This window comes from Phodopus roborovskii, unplaced genomic scaffold (assembly GCF_943737965.1).
Source record: "Phodopus roborovskii unplaced genomic scaffold, PHOROB, whole genome shotgun sequence".
Lineage (NCBI taxonomy): Eukaryota > Metazoa > Chordata > Mammalia > Rodentia > Cricetidae > Phodopus > Phodopus roborovskii.
The window spans coordinates 1,516,766-1,534,112 of NW_026126560.1; the positions used below are offsets into that span (position 1 = coordinate 1,516,766).

The window sequence follows — 17,347 nt, forward strand, 5'->3', positions numbered from 1 at the left end:
CTAGGAAAAGAAGGGACACAGACTGGGTGTCAGGAGAGAGCCCTTAGGGCTTTCATGCTAAAAGTAGGTGCCCCTGCACTCCTGATTCCTGACGGCTCTTGGTGAGACTGTGTGCACTGGGACATTCTTCAGCTGTGACTCAAGGGGTCTTTCAGTTTACTTTTTTTAGGTCATGATACTAAGTCTCCCTGTCCTTCTTGCTCGGGTCATCAGACTCACCAGTCTGCATAGTTCCTTTGCCCTGCCAAGCCCAGCATGGCAAAACAGAGTAAAGATCAGTCATAAGGATGCCATTGTTTACACACTTGCTGTACCTTGGCCAGGTGCCTGAACCTTTATGTTGAGTGGCAGGCAGCACAGGACTGTCATTAAACACCCCTGCCAATCAGAGCCCCACTCAATGGTTCATTTACCAGCTGGGCAAACAGGGGTAGTTAACATCTCCAAAGTTATTTGCCTTCACCGGTGTCTCAGGTTAGTACCGTTGTAGGTCTCAGAAGTTTGTCATGAGTGTCTGGGTCACAGTAGGTAGGGCATGACTAAATCTTACTGATTATTACACAGTGAGGTGGGAGGAAGATGGAAGGTGAATGACCCTTCCTCACCGTTGGGAACCAGCACTGAAGACACCAAGGGCAGGCTTGTCACTGCCGCATCCCAGGATTGTGTGCTGAGAATTGCACCAAGAAACCCAGACAGCAGGATGGCTTCCACCATGGAAACTGAGACACAAGCACCTCTTCCTTGCTTTGTCCGTATTGGGCAGTGCCAAGCCTAGCCCTCCAATGGTCAGCTGACCTTGCACCCTAGTGCTGCCAGCCTGGATCTACCAGGGCAGGAGACCACAGCTAACTCCAGGCTCCCACATGGCCCAGAAGCCTCGCTCACCGGTAGTTTTTGATGTGGTCTTCCACTTCGTTGAGGCCCATGGAGTAGCTCAGGGCAAGGTTGTAGGAGTGAGCCTGCACCGAGGAACCCCAGTTCACCTCTGAGGGCAGAAAGGAAAGAGCAAGACTCAGAATTGTTGGAAGTAATGGGGGGGGAGGGGGAGAGAGGGAGACTGTCTACTTAGGCCAGTCATGTGGGGGGGGGGAGAGGGAGAATGTCTACCTTACTTAGGCCCAGAACACCTTGGGAGCAAGGCCATGGACAGATGGACAGCTGGCAGCTCTGTTCCTGTCTAATATATCCAGGATAGAGCCGAGTACCATACATATGGCCAGCTCATTCAAGGTTATGTAGCAAAAAGCAGACCTTCAAGAGCGCCTAGAAGGCCAGGCTCAGATGTAGAGTTCTAGGGTTAACGCCCTCAGAACAAAATCGGGCCAGCACTCTGCTACTTGCAGATAGATCGGCTTGCTCAGTGCCCACCTTCATACAACCACTGTTGACCACTCTGGCCTGTATGTACACACTAGCAGCCGGCCCCTCTGGGAATGTAATAGGAGTCTGGCCCCAAGTGGGCATGTTCCTTTGAGTCCCAGGCTCAGGATGGCTGAGGTGGAGGCCAGCCTAAGTCCCACTGAAGGGAAAGGCTCCAGCTGGGATGAGGGGCTGCCCTGGCTGCATGGCTGCCCACGCAGGGAGATGAATCCCGGGGGAGACCATGGCTACACACCTGGCTTCTTGTAGATCACATAGAGCAGGAGGAAGAGGACAACTCCGATGGCAATGAGAGCCGCCCACCAGGTAAGCAGGAACATGATGACCACCGAGATCACTGCTCCAAACAGCGCTGCCCACTTGCTGTAGTATTGGAAGGAGGGTCTCCACCCTGGGCGGGGCCAGGATGATCAGGAGCCTTCTTTTTCCCAGAACTGCAGCAACACCCCTGCCTCCAACCCCAGTGCTATGGTCCTGGCCCTGTACCCTCTAGCCAGGAATCCCTAAGGATCGACCAGCCTTAACCCCAGGGGTGGGTTAGGGAGGCTACAAGGTGTATGTACCATAGCCGGGCATTTATTTCACCATGGTGACAAGCTGTACCAGGAAGGGAACACCCAACCCTGGCCAAGCATAGCCCCAACATCAGCAACAGTACCAGCTCCCACTGGTTCTGTGGAGCCCAGGGAATTAAAAGCATGGAGGGAGATTTGAGTCTGCCTGGCTTTGTGCCAGGTTAGGGCCACTTCTAGTGACCACTGTACCATGCACATCTCTGAGTGCAGGGAACTGTGGGGTCTCCATGGGAAGTGATGGGATAACAGGCCCATTGAAGATCTGGGATTTGTTAGCAAAACTCTTCCTCTACGCTCTTTCCTACCATCTGCTAGAAGGCATGCAGCAGCAGCCCAGAAATTGCTGCAGTCTGAACAGTGCCCTTTAGAGGTGAGTTGTGGGAAAAGAGCTACTGAACCTTCTAGGCCTGGGCTTTAAATTAAGGTTGCTTTGGACTGCCCCTCCCTCACGCTATCCCCTCTGCCCCTCTTCCTGTGGTTGGGGGTCAATCTGCTTACCTGGTGAGTTGGTGATGGAGGCATGGAAGCAGCTGAAGTTGATGAGGGCGTAGGAGCAGAGGAAGAAGTTGGAAATGATGGGGGCAATGGTGTTGAGCTCAGCTTCAAAAACCCAGGGAGAGAAGGGCAGCATGTTGGGCTCCACCCAGAAGCTGCTGGCTCCCAAGCCCAGAGGGTAGCCCCTGGCACAGCCAGGCCTTGGTCTCAGTCAGCTCAACCTTCTCATGTGGGAAATGAGTCCTTCCCCATGAAGTTCAAAGGGTCGGTGTCTTAGAAAACCAAGGGAGCCAGCAAGGTCATTTATCTGGTGAAGACACTTGCCACCAAGCCTCCTGGCCTGAGTTAGAGCTTTGGAACCCACATGGTAGAAGGAAGGAACTCCTGTAAGTTGTCCTCAGACCCTCACATACACCTGCCACCACCACCACAAGGTAACAGATACAATTAAAAAAAAAAAAAAAACTTAGAAGAAAGTGGATATGGCTACTGATGACCAAGGGTAGTGGCCATGACACTTTTAGACCACAAATTAACATAAGAAATACATTTGGCAATGTGATCCAGGACCTCTGAGAGTCTGAGAGTGGTCCTCAACTTTTAATACAGTTCCTTATGGTGTAGTGACCCCCAACTATAAAATTCTTTCATTGCTACTTTGTAACTGTAGTTTTGCTACTGCTATGAATCAACGTTAATATATTTTTGCTTGTTTTGTTTTGTTTGTATTTTCAAGACAGGGTTTCTCTGTAACTTTGGAGCCTGTCCTGGAACTCTGTAGACCAGGCTGGCCTCAAACTCACAGAGATCCACCTGCCTCTGCCTCTCGAGTGTTGGGATTAAAGGTGTGTGCCACCACCATCCGGTCAACATTAATATCTGATATCTGGCTCCTGTAAAAGGGTCTTTTGGCCCAATGAATCATGAGCCGTAGGTTGAGAACCTATGAGAACTGCTGAGACCATTTTGCAGTCCTGTCCACAGTGGCTTTCTCTTCCCTGTCTGCCTTGCCCCACTACACCCAGGTACACGTGTGTGTGTCAATCTGTGTTCTTGGGTCTCCTGGGGGACTCAGTTCTTTTGGATCAGGTACTTCTGCACATAATCCCATTGGGTCCCTTGGAGCATCTAGGGTCATAGTCCTCAGTTTGGCCAAGTCAGAGCCACCAACCCAAGGGTACTCCCCACAGGTCTACAGCTGTAAGGATCATGTCTGGACCTGGGCAGCAGGAGACCGGGTGGGCTCTGAAGCCATCTGACTGGATTTCTCTGTTCCCTAGGTGATACAATGCTGGATCTAGTGTCTAGAATCTTCCCTTGGGCGATGGCAACCAGACTGTTAGGGCAAGTTTTATGGGTGGTGACTGATGGGGCCAGGCTGAGCAGCAGGGGTCTGGTTGTGACAGGAGGGTGCCTCTGAGTGGGGTCTCCACAGCCTATATGCCCCTACTTCTGCAGAGGGAGCAGGGCAGGGAGTGGCATGTCATGGTGTAGTCATTTCTCCTTCAGTGAGTTGTTTCCTTGGATGAGTTAACCAGGGTGTGTTGGGTATGTGTATCTGTGAGGTTGTGTTCCACACGCAGACTCTTCCTGCCCATCTGTTGCTCACGAGCTGTGCACTATTATCCCTTACTCTGCAGATGAGCAAACTGTGGCTCAGAGAAATGACTTATCCACTGTCACACAGAAGGAACAGAGCAAAGCGAGCAGAAGCCAGTCAACCTAACTTATCTGGGCACTTTCTCCTCGGGCGGGTCCTGAGGCTGGGTGAGAGACTGGCTTTGTCTAGTTTATGTATCTGCAGAGGTACTGATTGAGCTAGCCATTTGTATCAGCTTGACCCATCTCCACCGGTGTCCTGGGGGTGGGATGGTGTTCCAGCTGTCAGGACACTGGAGTGCAGAAGCAGAAGTAGCAGAGAAGTCCCCCCTGTCAGCAGAATGGCCCACCCATTCTGGAGATGGGTAGCTGGAGTGGCTTCCTGGCCACCCTGCCTGGAGGTGGGAAAAGATCATGAAGCCTTTCCAAAAGCCCTCCAGGCAGGCCTTCACCTACTCAAGGGCTACTTACTGGGGCTGGGGTGTGCCCTGGAGGTAAAGCCAGTGTTTAGCATGGGCCTGGTCTGGTTACTTCCATCCCCAACACCATCCAAGTGTTATTCACAGAGTGCCCGGTAACATCAGGCTGGTCCTAGGACTTCACAGAACACAGAACACAGACAGGGAAGGAGGCTCTTACCAATGATGATGAAGGCCACCGCGATGGCATAGGCCAGCAGGTAGCCACGCACAGGTTCCTTGTTCTTGCCATAGCCTTTGCCAAAGAAGCCAATCAGTGGGTACAGCTGGTCTTCGCAAAGGCACTGTGGACAGTGTATACCACACTCAAGCCCTGGCTGGGACCTGCCCCTTGTCCCTTTCCCCTTCCCGGGGCCACCGTGCTCTTGACCCTGTTTCTATATCTGGGAACAGAGTAAAGCCCAACCCTCCCCTCACCTGGAGACAGGGCTGTTTCCTGTAAGGGTTTGTTAGCCTGTTCCCTTTCCGTCCACCCAGACCCATATCCCGGGGCTTCACAGCAGTCTGAGGACTCTTTCTCTCCCGGTCATAACCCACCACTCCCAGTGGCCCCTTTCTGCAACCTTACCTGGAAGACCTTGGCAGCAGAGACAAGACAGGCCAAGGCAGAGGACAGGGTGGCCCCGAAGATACCGGCTGTGATCAGGGGTGCGAAGGCGGACACCATGCTCATGGTCTGTGGGAATGGTGGGGGCTGAGCTAGAAACCCTGCTCCTCACCCCTTCCCGACAGCAGCCCATGGTCCTGTGATCTGAGCACTTGGTAGCCACCCAAGGCCTACTCATAGGCAGGGAGTGGGGATGAGAGCCCTACCTGGGCAGGAAGCCCCGCCCCAGGCTTGGGCAATAACTACCCACAGTTTCCTCTACCTCTCCAGCCCTGAGTGCCCTGCAGCCAGGCCCACCGTTTATACCTGGTAGTAGTTGATAAGGCCATAGCGGCAACTGTGCTGCTGGGAGCATTCTGTAAAATTCCAGCCATAGCCACAGGCCAGCCCTTCGCAGGTACCTGGGCCAGGAGTCACTGTGTCATTCAGGTCCCCAGAGGCATCTCTCACCACACAGGAGCCTGAAAGGAGGAAGATGCACGTTGAGGGTGTGTGTGTGTGTGTGTGTGTGTGTGTGTGTGTGTGTGTGTGTGCACTTTCTTCCTTTGTGTCCTTTGCTCTACCTTCCTCTTCCCTCCCCAAAGGCTGGCCACCTCTGCAGAGGGTGAGACACTGTGGGCAGGACAGCCCCTCCTTTACCCTGTGACAATATTAATGATAGTAGCAAGTATAGGAGTGTTTTTGGTGTACCCGACAATCTGAGAAAGGCAGTGCTCTTGCTTTTGTTGTTGCCTCCTTTTAATCAAGGCAGGGAGAGATGAAGGGACCTGCTCAATGCTCAAGAGATCTGGCCAGGCGGTGGTGGCACACACCTTAAATCCCAGCACTCGGGAGGCAGAGGCAGGCAGATCTCTGTGAGTTCGAGACCAGCCTGGTCTACAAGAGCTAGTTCCAGGACACCCTCCAAAAGCCACAGAGAGAACCTGTCTTGAACTGCCCCCATCCCCCAAATGCAGAAATCTGACTGACTCTTGACCTGAGTGCTCCTAAAAATGTTCAAGTCCCCTGGCCACCTGTGAACAGCTTGCCTCAAAAGTGAATGCCGGAAGCAAGAGCACTCAGAGATTCAAGAGAGGTTTCCCTGATCTGGCCTCCCTCACCATGAAGATGCTATATCACTGTAGAGGTGACAGATGTCCCAGAACCAGGGCTCAAGGGCCTCTCTGCCTAGCTCTCCCTGTTAGAAGCCAGCCCCATATAGCAGCCTCCTCCAGAACAGAACGACTATTCTCTTTCCCACCATCTTTGCTGTGCTGGCTACTCACCAATGGTAGCCGAGATGGCAAGGTAGGAGATGGTGGTCCAGAAAATGGCCATGAGTGTCCCTTTAGGAATGGCTACAGCAGGGTCCTGTGGGAAAGCATAGTATTATCAGGCAGCCTGTGGGATTCTTTGGGCCTCAGTGCCTTAACAGAGGCTGGGGTGGGCAGTAGACCCTGAGCTTGGACCCCCAGATCCTGACCTGTCCTGGAAGAAGAGTGCCCACAACTGAGGACCTACAAGATGGCCATCACCTGTGGTCCCAGGGTTGAAACTAATGAAGGTGAGAAACCTCATCAGCTCCATATTCCACCCACAGGGGACCTTTGGCAAGGCTCACTGTGGGTCTGCAGGTAGAGGAAAACATGTGCCTGGCTCTCCACCTCAGACTCATCTGTGAGCAGTGGCAGCCACCAGCTACAGCTGGAAATTGATCAATCAATTGCCAGGACCCAGACACTGTTCACCTCACTTTGTCACAGTAAGTCACCATGAACTGATTTGTCTGGCTCTCCAGCAATAAAGAGACAGAAGACATGCACCAAACAGTCTTCTTCTGCAAGCAAGAGATTTTCCCCAACAATGACACTCCTTACCCCCACTCCCAACACACGCGCATGCGCGCGCGCGCACACACACACACACACACACACACACACACAGGTCATTGCCTCCTCCTAGGCACTTTTTCAAACAGAACTTCCTGAGGTGGTCTATGCAATCCCACCCAGCCAGTGAGGGACCGAGGGTGGTGGGATGTGAGGAAGGCAGGGTTGCAGAGCCTCTGGTGCCTACAGTCCTGAGCCACACTCACAGCCTCAGACTCCAGCTAGCTGCACAGGCTGCGCTTTCCACAGTAGCCCATGGGAAAGCAATACCTGCTCCACCCAGGAGGCACAGACCCCAACAGGGGGAAGGGCAAGTCTGCCGTGAAATAACTGTCTGCAAACCTCCTGTGCTCTCTGGGGCCCAGGGAACGTATCACAATGTGGGAAGGGGGTGGCAGGCAGGCTGGCGAAACGAAAGCAGAGGCACAGAGTGGGAGGGGGCTGCAGTCTGAGAGACTTGAATCGGTTGGGGTCTCTGTTAGGGGATCCTATAACCCTGGCCTTACTAGTAACGCCCAATAACCTGGGTTGTGCACAGTGAAGCCCTGGCCCCAATGGATTTCTCACCCATAAGGATTCCCAGGCCTCAGCTATAGTCTTAAGCCAGTAACAATGGTGACGAGCATTCTGTCCCCTCAGTCTGTATCCACCCAGAACCTCAGAATGTGCCCTTATCTGGAAAGAGTTCCTTGGAGGGCTCCCAAGATAAACTTTGGCATTGCTCTTGGACCTCACCCATGTAAGGCTTTGCCACTCCCGTGGGGCTCAGGTATTGGAGTCCTTGACACATTCTCTCAAGATTTCACTCACTCAGAGCTCCTCCACACCCCACAAGAATGACCTCATCTCTACTCCTTACACCTGCAAGGACCTCTGGGAGAGACACTTCAACATCTTGGGCACTCGGTTTCCCCATCTGGTGTAGCAAGTGATCATAGATGGAAAGTACAGATGGGGAGCATGTCCTGCATACCACATGCCTGGCCAGCACAGCATGTATCGGCATGAGCGCCCAAGCTCAGATCTCCAGAACCCCCATAGATCTTGGTGCAGCAGCGTTCATCCATAATCCCAGGGCTCCCAAGGATGGGAAGTAGGGGCTGGAGAATATCCAGCTTGTGAGCCAGCTAGCCCAGTGTGTGCAGGGTGGACAATGAGTAAACCCTGTCTCCAGCAAGGTGGAAGGAAAGACCGACACTCAAGGTCATGCTCTGAAAACATTCAGGCACCTTGTATGTGCATGCTTAAGCTTACACATATGAGCACCTATACACACAAAATATGTGGAGATCCACAAAACGGGTCAGTGGGTAAAAGCGGCTGAGCAAACCCATGACCTGAAAGTTACCTTATGGCGTTAGCGTATGTACTGTGGCACGTGCACACCTCCCACAACAAGCACATACAGTCATAATTTTTCAAGCCATAACTGGCGGTTTAAGTGAGAAGCTTCTACAAGCTTCCATTGTGGCACCCCTCACTGTTGTGGGGCTATGGCCAGCCCCCCGACCCTCTCTATGCTTGGCTTACTAGTCTGCATGATGCTATCAGGGCAGAGACGACAGCCAGCTTGCCGCTGGCATGTTTGCACATTCTCTGCTCTAAGCACTTTACACGAATCCGTTCTCCAAGTCTACACCTGCTCGATTAGTCTTACTCTACAGTTGGGGAAACTGAGGCTCACACTGGGGGCTCTGCTGTTGAGCACAACCCCACAGGAAAGGCAGAGCCAAGTCCAAAAGCCAACTTAAGGTCTAAGGACAGAGGACACAGCAAAAGCACCGCCCCTCCTGGATCTCAGATACATGCTGGCCCTGATGCTGAACACTGGGGGTGGAAGCTTGGCGACAGTGACAGCTAATAGGGCTTGAAGAGGATTCAGGCTGTCTCGACACAGACCAGGCCTAAAGATGATCACGCCAGAGGGTAGCCACCCCAGGCGTCTGCTAGCTGCTCTCTTGAGAACAGTGGGTAAGCAAGTGTTCTGGGCCCTGGGCCTCACTGGGAGGTCCAGGCCTGGGCCAGCTGATCAGGCTGATTTCTGTGTTGTCTCCAGGCTTGCTCTTGGTTTTGGCTTGGTTTTTCCCAGGCTGGCCCTGAACTCATTATGTAGGCAAGAATGATATTCAATTTTTCTGCTCCCCCGCCTCAGCTTTATGAGTGCTAGGGTTCCAGGCCTGAGCCACCATGCCCAGCTTGTCCAATTATTAGTTCTGTGAGAAGTATGACTTGAGGAACACCTCCAAGGGGAGGAAGCCCAAGGCCAAAGTCAGCTCTAAGTTCAAGGCAATGCCAGGTACTTCACTGGCTCCCTGGCCACTCTCTCGTTTCTGCTGCCAAAAGCGCCCCACTGTCTCGGTGCATAGCACCCTGCACTGCTGCTTGTGTCCACAAACACACTGGACAGCTAGCTCGTGCCTGACTCTAAGCAGGACACAGAGACAAACATTGCGCCGGCACCTTACACTGGGAACACACCGTGGCAAGTGGAAGGCCAGGAGAGATGCTGCAGCAGGGATTTGAAAGAGGCCCAGAACAAGAGGAGAACACATTAGGTCTCTTAGTCAAAGGCCTGTCAGGGCAGAGCTGGGGTCCTGGGAAAGATGTCAGGGTTCAGGGATGTGTGTCCTCTGTGGTGCCAGATAGTAAGGACAGGCTCTGCTCACCTTAAGGTCCCCGGAGATATTGGCTCCTGCCAGAATGCCGGTGGCCGAGGGGAAGAAGATGGAGAACATTCCAAAGAAGCTGCCATCGATGCCTCTCCAGTCAGGCACTAAGTTCTGAACAAAAATGTCCCCTGGAAAAACAATGCCTAAGTCAGAGCCCCCCTGAGGGTTTGGCCGACTAACTGGGCCCTGTCAAGCCAGCAGTCAGTTCCCTGAAGCCTCTGTCCATGGGGGGAAGAAGATTCCAGCCTCTTGTGTCCATTTAATGAGTCACATACCATGGTAGCTGTAGAAGCCTTTGGAGGCCTTGTCTTCAGATGCTGGGATCAGTGTCCCCACCAGATAGTTGGCAAAGGAGACCATGATCACAAGAAAGAATAACACCTGGGCCTGTAGCAAAGAACACTGGAGGTCAGGTGGCAGCTCCAGCCTTCAGGGGCCTGCCCCGGCCCCTCACTCTAACCACACAACCAACTGTTTCCTCACCTCGGCCCGACAACGAGGAGTCAGGGACACGACAGAAAGTGAACAGGGTGGCCTGAGGTCAGAAACAGGGGCCGTGATGGGATCAGGGTTGGGGGCTACGTTAGCAAGGTGGCCTGGAGCAGTATTTCCCAGAAGCAGACACTTAAAAGAGGAGTGAGTGAACCACAGATCCACCTGAGCAGGGAGGCCGGAGAGCAACGCAGAGAAGAGGCAACAGGGCCTTGCCCCTCCCACATCAAAGGCTCCCTTCTGGGCCAGCCTGCTGGCTGTAGCCTAGCAACTCTGCTCTTGTTTCATGGTATGAAACCCCGGACATTTGGCTGGATACAAGGACACGGGAGTTAGGAGGATTGAAGAGCACGTTTTCCTGCTCCCCTCCCCCACTGGCAGCTATGTATGGCTATGAGACCAGATTCTGGCAGGGAGTGCTATGTTCAACTTCCGGCTTCAGCCTAAAATTATGGGGTAGGGAATTCCCTCCTTTCCTTTCACCCTTCCCCTTTCCCTCCTCCTGGGTCACAGGCATGATGAGGGCAGTCACTGTGGTCCAGGTGAATAAGGGCCACACTCCAGGATGCAAAGGTCACACGATGGAAGGAATCTGCATGCCTCTCCCACCCCCCATGGAAAGCAGTCTTTGGATGGTTGGTCACAGGGGACAGAAGAACAAAGTCTGTCTTGGGGTCTGTTTGTCCTAGCAGCAGCACTAGTGTATCAATCCTAGTCGATATACTAAGAACAGGGCAAAAGCAGACCCAGGTCCAGTCTCTCATTCCCACTGCATCCTCCTCACCTTGGATTCCCACTCCATTCCAGCCAGCGAGATGGCCAGCAGCACGGTGACAGTGACCACGCCGATGATCCGGATGTCGTTGATGGGGTCCACAATGGGTGTGCCATACTCCTGGGGGGAGCAGGCAGCCGTGTGCTGTCTCTTCCCCTGTACTCCTCCAGATCCCCCCACTTCTCTCAGGGCATACCAGATGACGCCTCGCCCTCTCCCAAAGACTACTGCATGGGCCTGGACAACATGGCCCAAAGGCAAATGCACTCCAAAAGGGGGCCTTGTGGGGATGGTCTGTACTTATGAAGATATTATTGTCACCCAAAGTGACCAGACATAGCTTTGGCCAAGGGTAGTTAGGGTTAGGCAGGAGAAGGAAGGCTTGGTCCACTGTGAGGAACAGTATAGGGAGGTTGCCCAGCTCCCTCTGGCCCTGGCCTGGCCCCTCACCTGAAGCAGGTCCCGCACTGTCTCCGCAAAGCCCACGGTGTGCATGGCCACACCCACAGCATTGGCAAAGGCGAAGATGAGGCCAATGGAGCCCCCCAGCTCTGGGCCCAGACTCCGGGAGATAAGGAAGTAGGTGCCACCTAGCAGGGCCAGAGCAGGGGGCCGGAGAAAGAACCGTGTACTGCAGCAGGGACAGGACCAAGGGCCACGGGACAGGTAATCGAGCCCATGTTGAGAGGTAGCGAGCTCCCACAAGTCCCCATCTGGAGCCACATGGGCACTATGGGATATGCCAGGGGTGGGGTGGCAGCTCAGAGATCCAGAGATCCAGAGCAAAATCAGAGATCCCAGGTGAAGGTGACTCCCGGGGTAACGCACCTGACTTAACCTTGCCATTGGTGGAGATGGCCGAGATGGAAAGGCCTGTGATGGATGTTACCATGACCGACAGCAGGATGATGAGCCAAGTCAGCACTGTGTGGGGGTGAATGTGAACACCCCAAAATTCAATCAACTCATTTCTTAGGTGAGAATCCATGGAGAAACCTGAGTCATCCCCCCCAGGTCCCCATGTGACCTGAGTCCCTTGCCTTCTCTGAGCCTTAGTCTTGTCACCTGAAAGACCAATGGGTCTCAACCAGAGGCCTAGGTGCAGACCTGTCATCCCAGCATTTGGGAGGTGGAGAGTTCAAGGCCAACCTGGGCAATATAGAGAGAGGCCCTGTGTCAAAACAGAAACATCTTTAATCCCAGGAGGAGGGCAAAGGCAGGCTGATTTCTAAGAGACCAAGGCCAGCTTGGTCTACAGAGAGAATTCTAGAACAAGCCAAGTTTACATAGAGAGACCCTGCTTCAAATGGCAACGCCCTACAAAAACCTCAAAATAAAAATCAAAAATAAGAGCCGGGTATGGTGGTGCCCACCTTTAATCCTAGCAATCAGGACGCAGAGGCAGGCAGATCTCTGAGACTGAGGCCAGCTTGGTCTACAGAGAAAGTTCTAGGACAACCATGTGTACACAAAGAAACCCTGTCTCAAAAAACAAAACAAACCAACCAAACAAACAAAAAACAGTAATAAGAACTGGGGTGTAGTTCAGTTGGGAGAGTGCCTGCCTAGCACAAGGCCTGGGTTTGAGCCCTAGAACCACACAATCCAGGCCTGATGGCACACACTTTTAATCCTATTATTGGGATGTGGCAGCTAGAAACCTAAGGTCATCTTTGGTTACACAGTGAGTATGGAATGTGGGACATACAAGACTGTATCAAAATGACAATGAAAAGTCAGGACACCAGGAGATAGCTAAGTGCTCTGTAAAGTTTTTGGCTTGCAAGCACAAATAGCTGAGTTTGATCTCCACAATCCACACAGAAGTCCTAGGCAGGGTGGCATGCACGGGAGTCCAACTTTGGGGAAGTAGAGACAGGAGGATCCTGGGACTTACTGACCAACCAGTCTGCCTAATTAGTGAGATCTGGACCAACAGAAGACCCATTTCAAAGGAGGTGATATTCCTGAGGTAGGTATCTGAGGTTATCCTCTGACCTCTGCACACTCAAATAAAATAAAAACATGTGCATGAGTGCACACACACACACACACACACACACACACACACACACACACACAGTTTAACTGGGTCTATCTACCTCCTTCCTTGAGCTTAGTAGGAAGTTCACATGTGTGAATAGTTTTCAGGCATGGGAGGGAATGTACCCACCTTTGACAATAAAATCAAAGCAAAATATTTGCCTCAGCACCTTCAGGTACCAAAGCCTACGCTGTTCTCCTGAGCCTTGCAAACTTCACAGTGGCTCTGTGGGGCAGGTCCTGTTTTCAGACCCATTTTCCTTGGGAGGAAACTAAGGCTCAGAGAAGGTTAGGAACTAGGATACCCAGTTTGGTGCACCCAAGTCCAGGTTCTGAGCGCAGATACTCTGGAGTAGGAGTTGGTTCAATGGGAGGGGCAACTCAGGGAGAAACCCTGAAACTTCCGACTCTACATCCAACAGTCTCTCCACCCCTACCCTCACCTGTGGCTGCTGCCATCTGAGGGTTGCTGCAGAGGAGCAGGCCTCGCCTGGTGTCTCTACAGCCCAAGGGACCCACATTTTCCCTTCTCCCAGAGGTGGCACTCACCGATACCCGCCTGGGCAGTAATCCAGGGGAGCCGCAGGTAGAGGATTACACCCCAGATGTTGAGCATGCATCGGATCTGGGAGGAGGGTGGGGGTCACAGGTTTCCTGAGGGTCAGATACCCAGGGCCAAACCCTCAAGCGCATGTTCCCAGGCCTGGGGGACGCCTGCTGCTTTGCATGCTCTGCCTCCCATGGGACCAGGCAGTCTGGCTTGGGGGCAGGAGGGGAGGATAGCTTTTCATCCCACCTCCTTCCACCCTGCCATGGAAGCCTGGAATGGCCTTTAGCCTTCCCATCATTCACCATGTTCCAAGCCCCAAGACCCTGGGTCTGCCAGGTCCCAGCTATTGCCTTGAGCAGCTATTGGCCCAGGACATGGTATTTAGAAGCGTCAGCAATGTCCCGCTTAGAGAGGAAACCAAAGCCCGGGTTGTTTCCATATTAAAGGCAAAGCCAGAGGTCATCACTGGGGATGAAATTCCAAGTAGGAGGTTCTGTTATGGACTTTGGCTCTGCCAAGTGCTAGGGCCAGGTAGGGTCATGTGTCCTTCACACTCCTGAGATTTCTGGGACTCTCGTCTGCTGAGATGAAAACCAGGATGTGCCTGGTTCTGGAAAGCACACATCAGGGCATGCTCCAACCCTGACTGTGAATGGCAGGGGTGGATGGAAGCTGTGCTTCTGAAGGAGAAAGAATCATAGCAGTTTTGCAGATTTAGGACCGGAAGCTAGCCTCCTGCCTCCCAGGGCAGGACTAAAGCTTTCTCCTACACCCCATCCCACTACCTTTGTAGATCCCTATAGTGTCTTTCAAAGTCAAGGTCACTTGATTCTTTAACATCTGAAGACTTATTTATGCTCCATGTGATAACAAGCATTCCTTTTCCATTAGGAGGCATTCTGGTATTGGAGTGGAAGGGGAGGAATTGTAGATGTGTGCATTAGTGCTGCCCTCTGGTGGCTCTATGTGGAATTTCTTCTACTAACTCCCTAGCATGCATTGATCCAAGAATTTTCACAGCTATAATTTACTGCTCCATTTTACAGGTGAGGAAACAGAGGCAAGGGGTGGCTAAGAAACTTGCCTAAGGCTACAAGATTAGTGAATAGCTAACCAGAGATCTCCCCAGGGTTGGGTTTTGGCCAAGAGCACACAAGAAGTTTGGGAAGCCTACACCAAATGCAATTGGAGGTCACTGTGATGATGGGGAAATGTAGGCCCAAACTAAGCCCAAGGTCTATCCTGATCACTAGGGTCTGAGCGTCAAATCCGGGGCTGAATAAGGCTGGTTCCCCCCCTCCCCTTCTAGACATGAAGCTTCAGTCCACACACACTCACCATCACCCCCTTGACCCAGCCAAAGCGCACAGGCTCCCCGGGGCTCTTGTCGCTGTTGGTGCCTGCTTCATCCTCCACAAGTCCATCAGTCAGCTCGTGGCCTGGCCGTCCATCAAAGGCCAGGGCATGCAGGTGGCTGCCTTCCTGCTAGGGAAGACCAGCAGGAGTCGGGAAATGGGAGTTGGGGGCTGGGTATTCAGCCCTGCCGGCTCCACACAGGCAGCCCTTGGACAGCTTCACAGGCACAGTGCTGCTTGAAGTTCAGAAAGACACCAAGGAGAGCAAGCTGAGCATTTGGGGCGCTTCTCCCTGTCTAGGGCAGAGGACTGGGGACCGACTAGCACTGCCTGAGAGGGTTATCTGACCCTTGAGAGGTGACGAGGTTTGACTGGGGCCACACACTTGGTCTCTGGTACAAATGGACTTGAACCCAGGCCTCTACCTACTATGACAGCTCTTCGAGTTCATATCCCTAGTGGCTGCAGCCCAGTCTGGGGCCTTCTGCCCTCTCTTCCCAGCACCTTATCTTAGCATCTCTGTTCCAACAATGGATCTTGTTTGGCCCCTCCAGAGGGCTGTTTTAAAGCAGAGAAGAATGCTGGGAGTTAGGTGAGTCCCAGCTCCCCAACCAAGAATAATTCTATCCAACTGTGAATGAGAAAGTGAAGTCACAGGGACTAGGTTGACCAGCTTCCTAGATGGCAAAACCAGCAAGCTGACATCTGAGAGGGCCTACCATGCTCCCCTCACAGTCTCTCTCAGGGGTATGCAACCTGAATTTGAGTGGGCAGCCATGCTATCTTTGGGTTGCCAGTATCTGGGCAATGAGCATTATGTGTGCCCTGAGCTTCCTGGCATCTCAGTCCACTATTCCAATTGGATGTCTTGTTCCTTGAGGAAGATGCTTAGCCATCTTCACAAGACAGATAGATGACAGAACATGTTGGGTAATCAGGGCAAAGTCACAGAGCTGGGAAGTGAGCGGTCTTGGAACTGGTACTTACCTTGAGGAATGAATGCAGGTCAGCCAGGGTGGGCCGCATCTTCCGGGGCTCGCCTGGCAGAGCACTGTTAGCATAGTGTTCATAGGCAGGCACCACATCGATGGTGTTGTAACCAAAGGTGCGCATGTACAAGGTGCTGCCGTGTGTCAAGTGGCTGGGGTGGCTGCTGTCACAGGCAGCTGGTGGGGGCTCATCACCCCCCAGCAGTGTACTGATGGTGAAGCGCCCGCTGCACAGGGCATCTCCAGGCATCTCTGTCACAGGTAGCTCTGCCATTATGACTTTGGGTATCAAGGGAGGGGGACAGAGTGGGCAAGGACACCGAGGGTGGCTTTATAGGCTGGGCAGCAGCTGGGAGAAGGCGGGAGCTTGTCCCAGACCGCCCATGGCTAGTGAGCAGGGTCTCTGCCTGGGGTGGGAGGCGGAGCACACCAACTGTTGTCCTGCCCTCATGTATTTGATCACGGACATAGGGGCCACTTTGGAGCAGGAAGGCTGGGCTAGCCAGAGCCATACTGCTGAGTCCTGCAGCAGCTCTTCCGAGTCTAGGGTAGCAGAGGTTCTGCAGCTAGACCCCAGGAAGCATCAGTCATGAGAGAGGACCTAGAGAAGGCCTGCTCCAAGTGCCTACATTGCAGGTTAACAGCCTCTCATTGGACCACAGTGCATTTCTTTCCTTTTATTTACTAGTTTGAGTGGATGTCATTTTAGGACATGCATATAAAGAAGGAAGTCTGTCTTCCGATCTCTGTCCTTCATTGACTCAATGTCTTTCCTGGTACATCTCAATATATATAAGCCATTCTGATTATAGCTCATATGAGTCTATGAGTGGCCTCAAACCAGACTGGCAGCCACTTCTTGGCTGACAAACCTTGAGAGTTCAGTGCTGGTCACTAGGCTCCAGGGCAGGCATAGTGTCACACCTAGTTTGGCCTACAGGGCTGCAGTTCACAGACCCCAAGGCAACTGTGCCTTCTGTCTCTGGAGCCATGTAGAGTCTGGTCACTGGAGGCTCCAAAGCCATTGCAGGGACAGTACCCTGGGGTCTGGAAGGGACTCTGGGGTTTGAGACATGAATTAGTGGGTGCTTGATATGTCCTAAAGAAACAGTGGACATATCTATGAAGACTCTTCAAGTCAGCACCTACGAGACTCTACCCATAGCTGTCTTTTCCCCAAGTGGCTGGGTGTTTAGTGACTGATGGATGTGAGGCAAAAAAAAAAAAAACTTGGCGTCCTGCCCTGCCTCAGGGTTTCCTTGGACCATCCGAGGCTTTGGGCCTAGACCAAAGCCTGTTTCCCTCTGCCCTGGCAGATATATGCTCTGAATATTCACTTTGGCTTCTGTGGTGAAGTGACCCAGCCCCTTACAAGAATTCAGGAAGACTGTGCGTGTTTACCACTGCTTTATTCACTGTAACAAATAATTGAAATCAACCCTGTCCACCAACAAATGAATGGGTAACA

The 17,347-nt window shown here is 52.7% G+C and overlaps 1 protein-coding gene across 3 annotated transcripts in view; it reads right to left on the reverse strand.

The window, feature by feature from the left end:
* The window catches only part of Slc12a3 (solute carrier family 12 member 3), a 35,024-nt gene extending 18,832 nt beyond the window's left edge, over positions 1 to 16,192 (reverse strand). For 2 of the 3 annotated variants that reach the window (XM_051201919.1, XM_051201921.1), the window contains exons 1-15: positions 15,878 to 16,192; positions 14,874 to 15,020; positions 13,535 to 13,610; positions 11,771 to 11,866; positions 11,393 to 11,532; positions 10,952 to 11,062; positions 9,951 to 10,062; positions 9,673 to 9,803; positions 6,404 to 6,488; positions 5,445 to 5,599; positions 5,100 to 5,207; positions 4,692 to 4,815; positions 2,457 to 2,558; positions 1,619 to 1,774; positions 889 to 988 (exon numbers count right to left, since the gene is read on the reverse strand). In XM_051201919.1, the coding sequence (XP_051057876.1) occupies positions 889 to 988; positions 1,619 to 1,774; positions 2,457 to 2,558; positions 4,692 to 4,815; positions 5,100 to 5,207; positions 5,445 to 5,599; positions 6,404 to 6,488; positions 9,673 to 9,803; positions 9,951 to 10,062; positions 10,952 to 11,062; positions 11,393 to 11,532; positions 11,771 to 11,866; positions 13,535 to 13,610; positions 14,874 to 15,020; positions 15,878 to 16,153 (1,919 nt within the window). In that variant the 5' untranslated portion in view covers positions 16,154 to 16,192. The remainder of the gene's footprint in view (positions 1 to 888; positions 989 to 1,618; positions 1,775 to 2,456; positions 2,559 to 4,691; positions 4,816 to 5,099; positions 5,208 to 5,444; positions 5,600 to 6,403; positions 6,489 to 9,672; positions 9,804 to 9,950; positions 10,063 to 10,951; positions 11,063 to 11,392; positions 11,533 to 11,770; positions 11,867 to 13,534; positions 13,611 to 14,873; positions 15,021 to 15,877) is intronic. The other variant, XM_051201920.1, reaches the window with a different exon arrangement.
* Between the last annotated feature and the right edge of the window lie 1,155 nt (positions 16,193 to 17,347).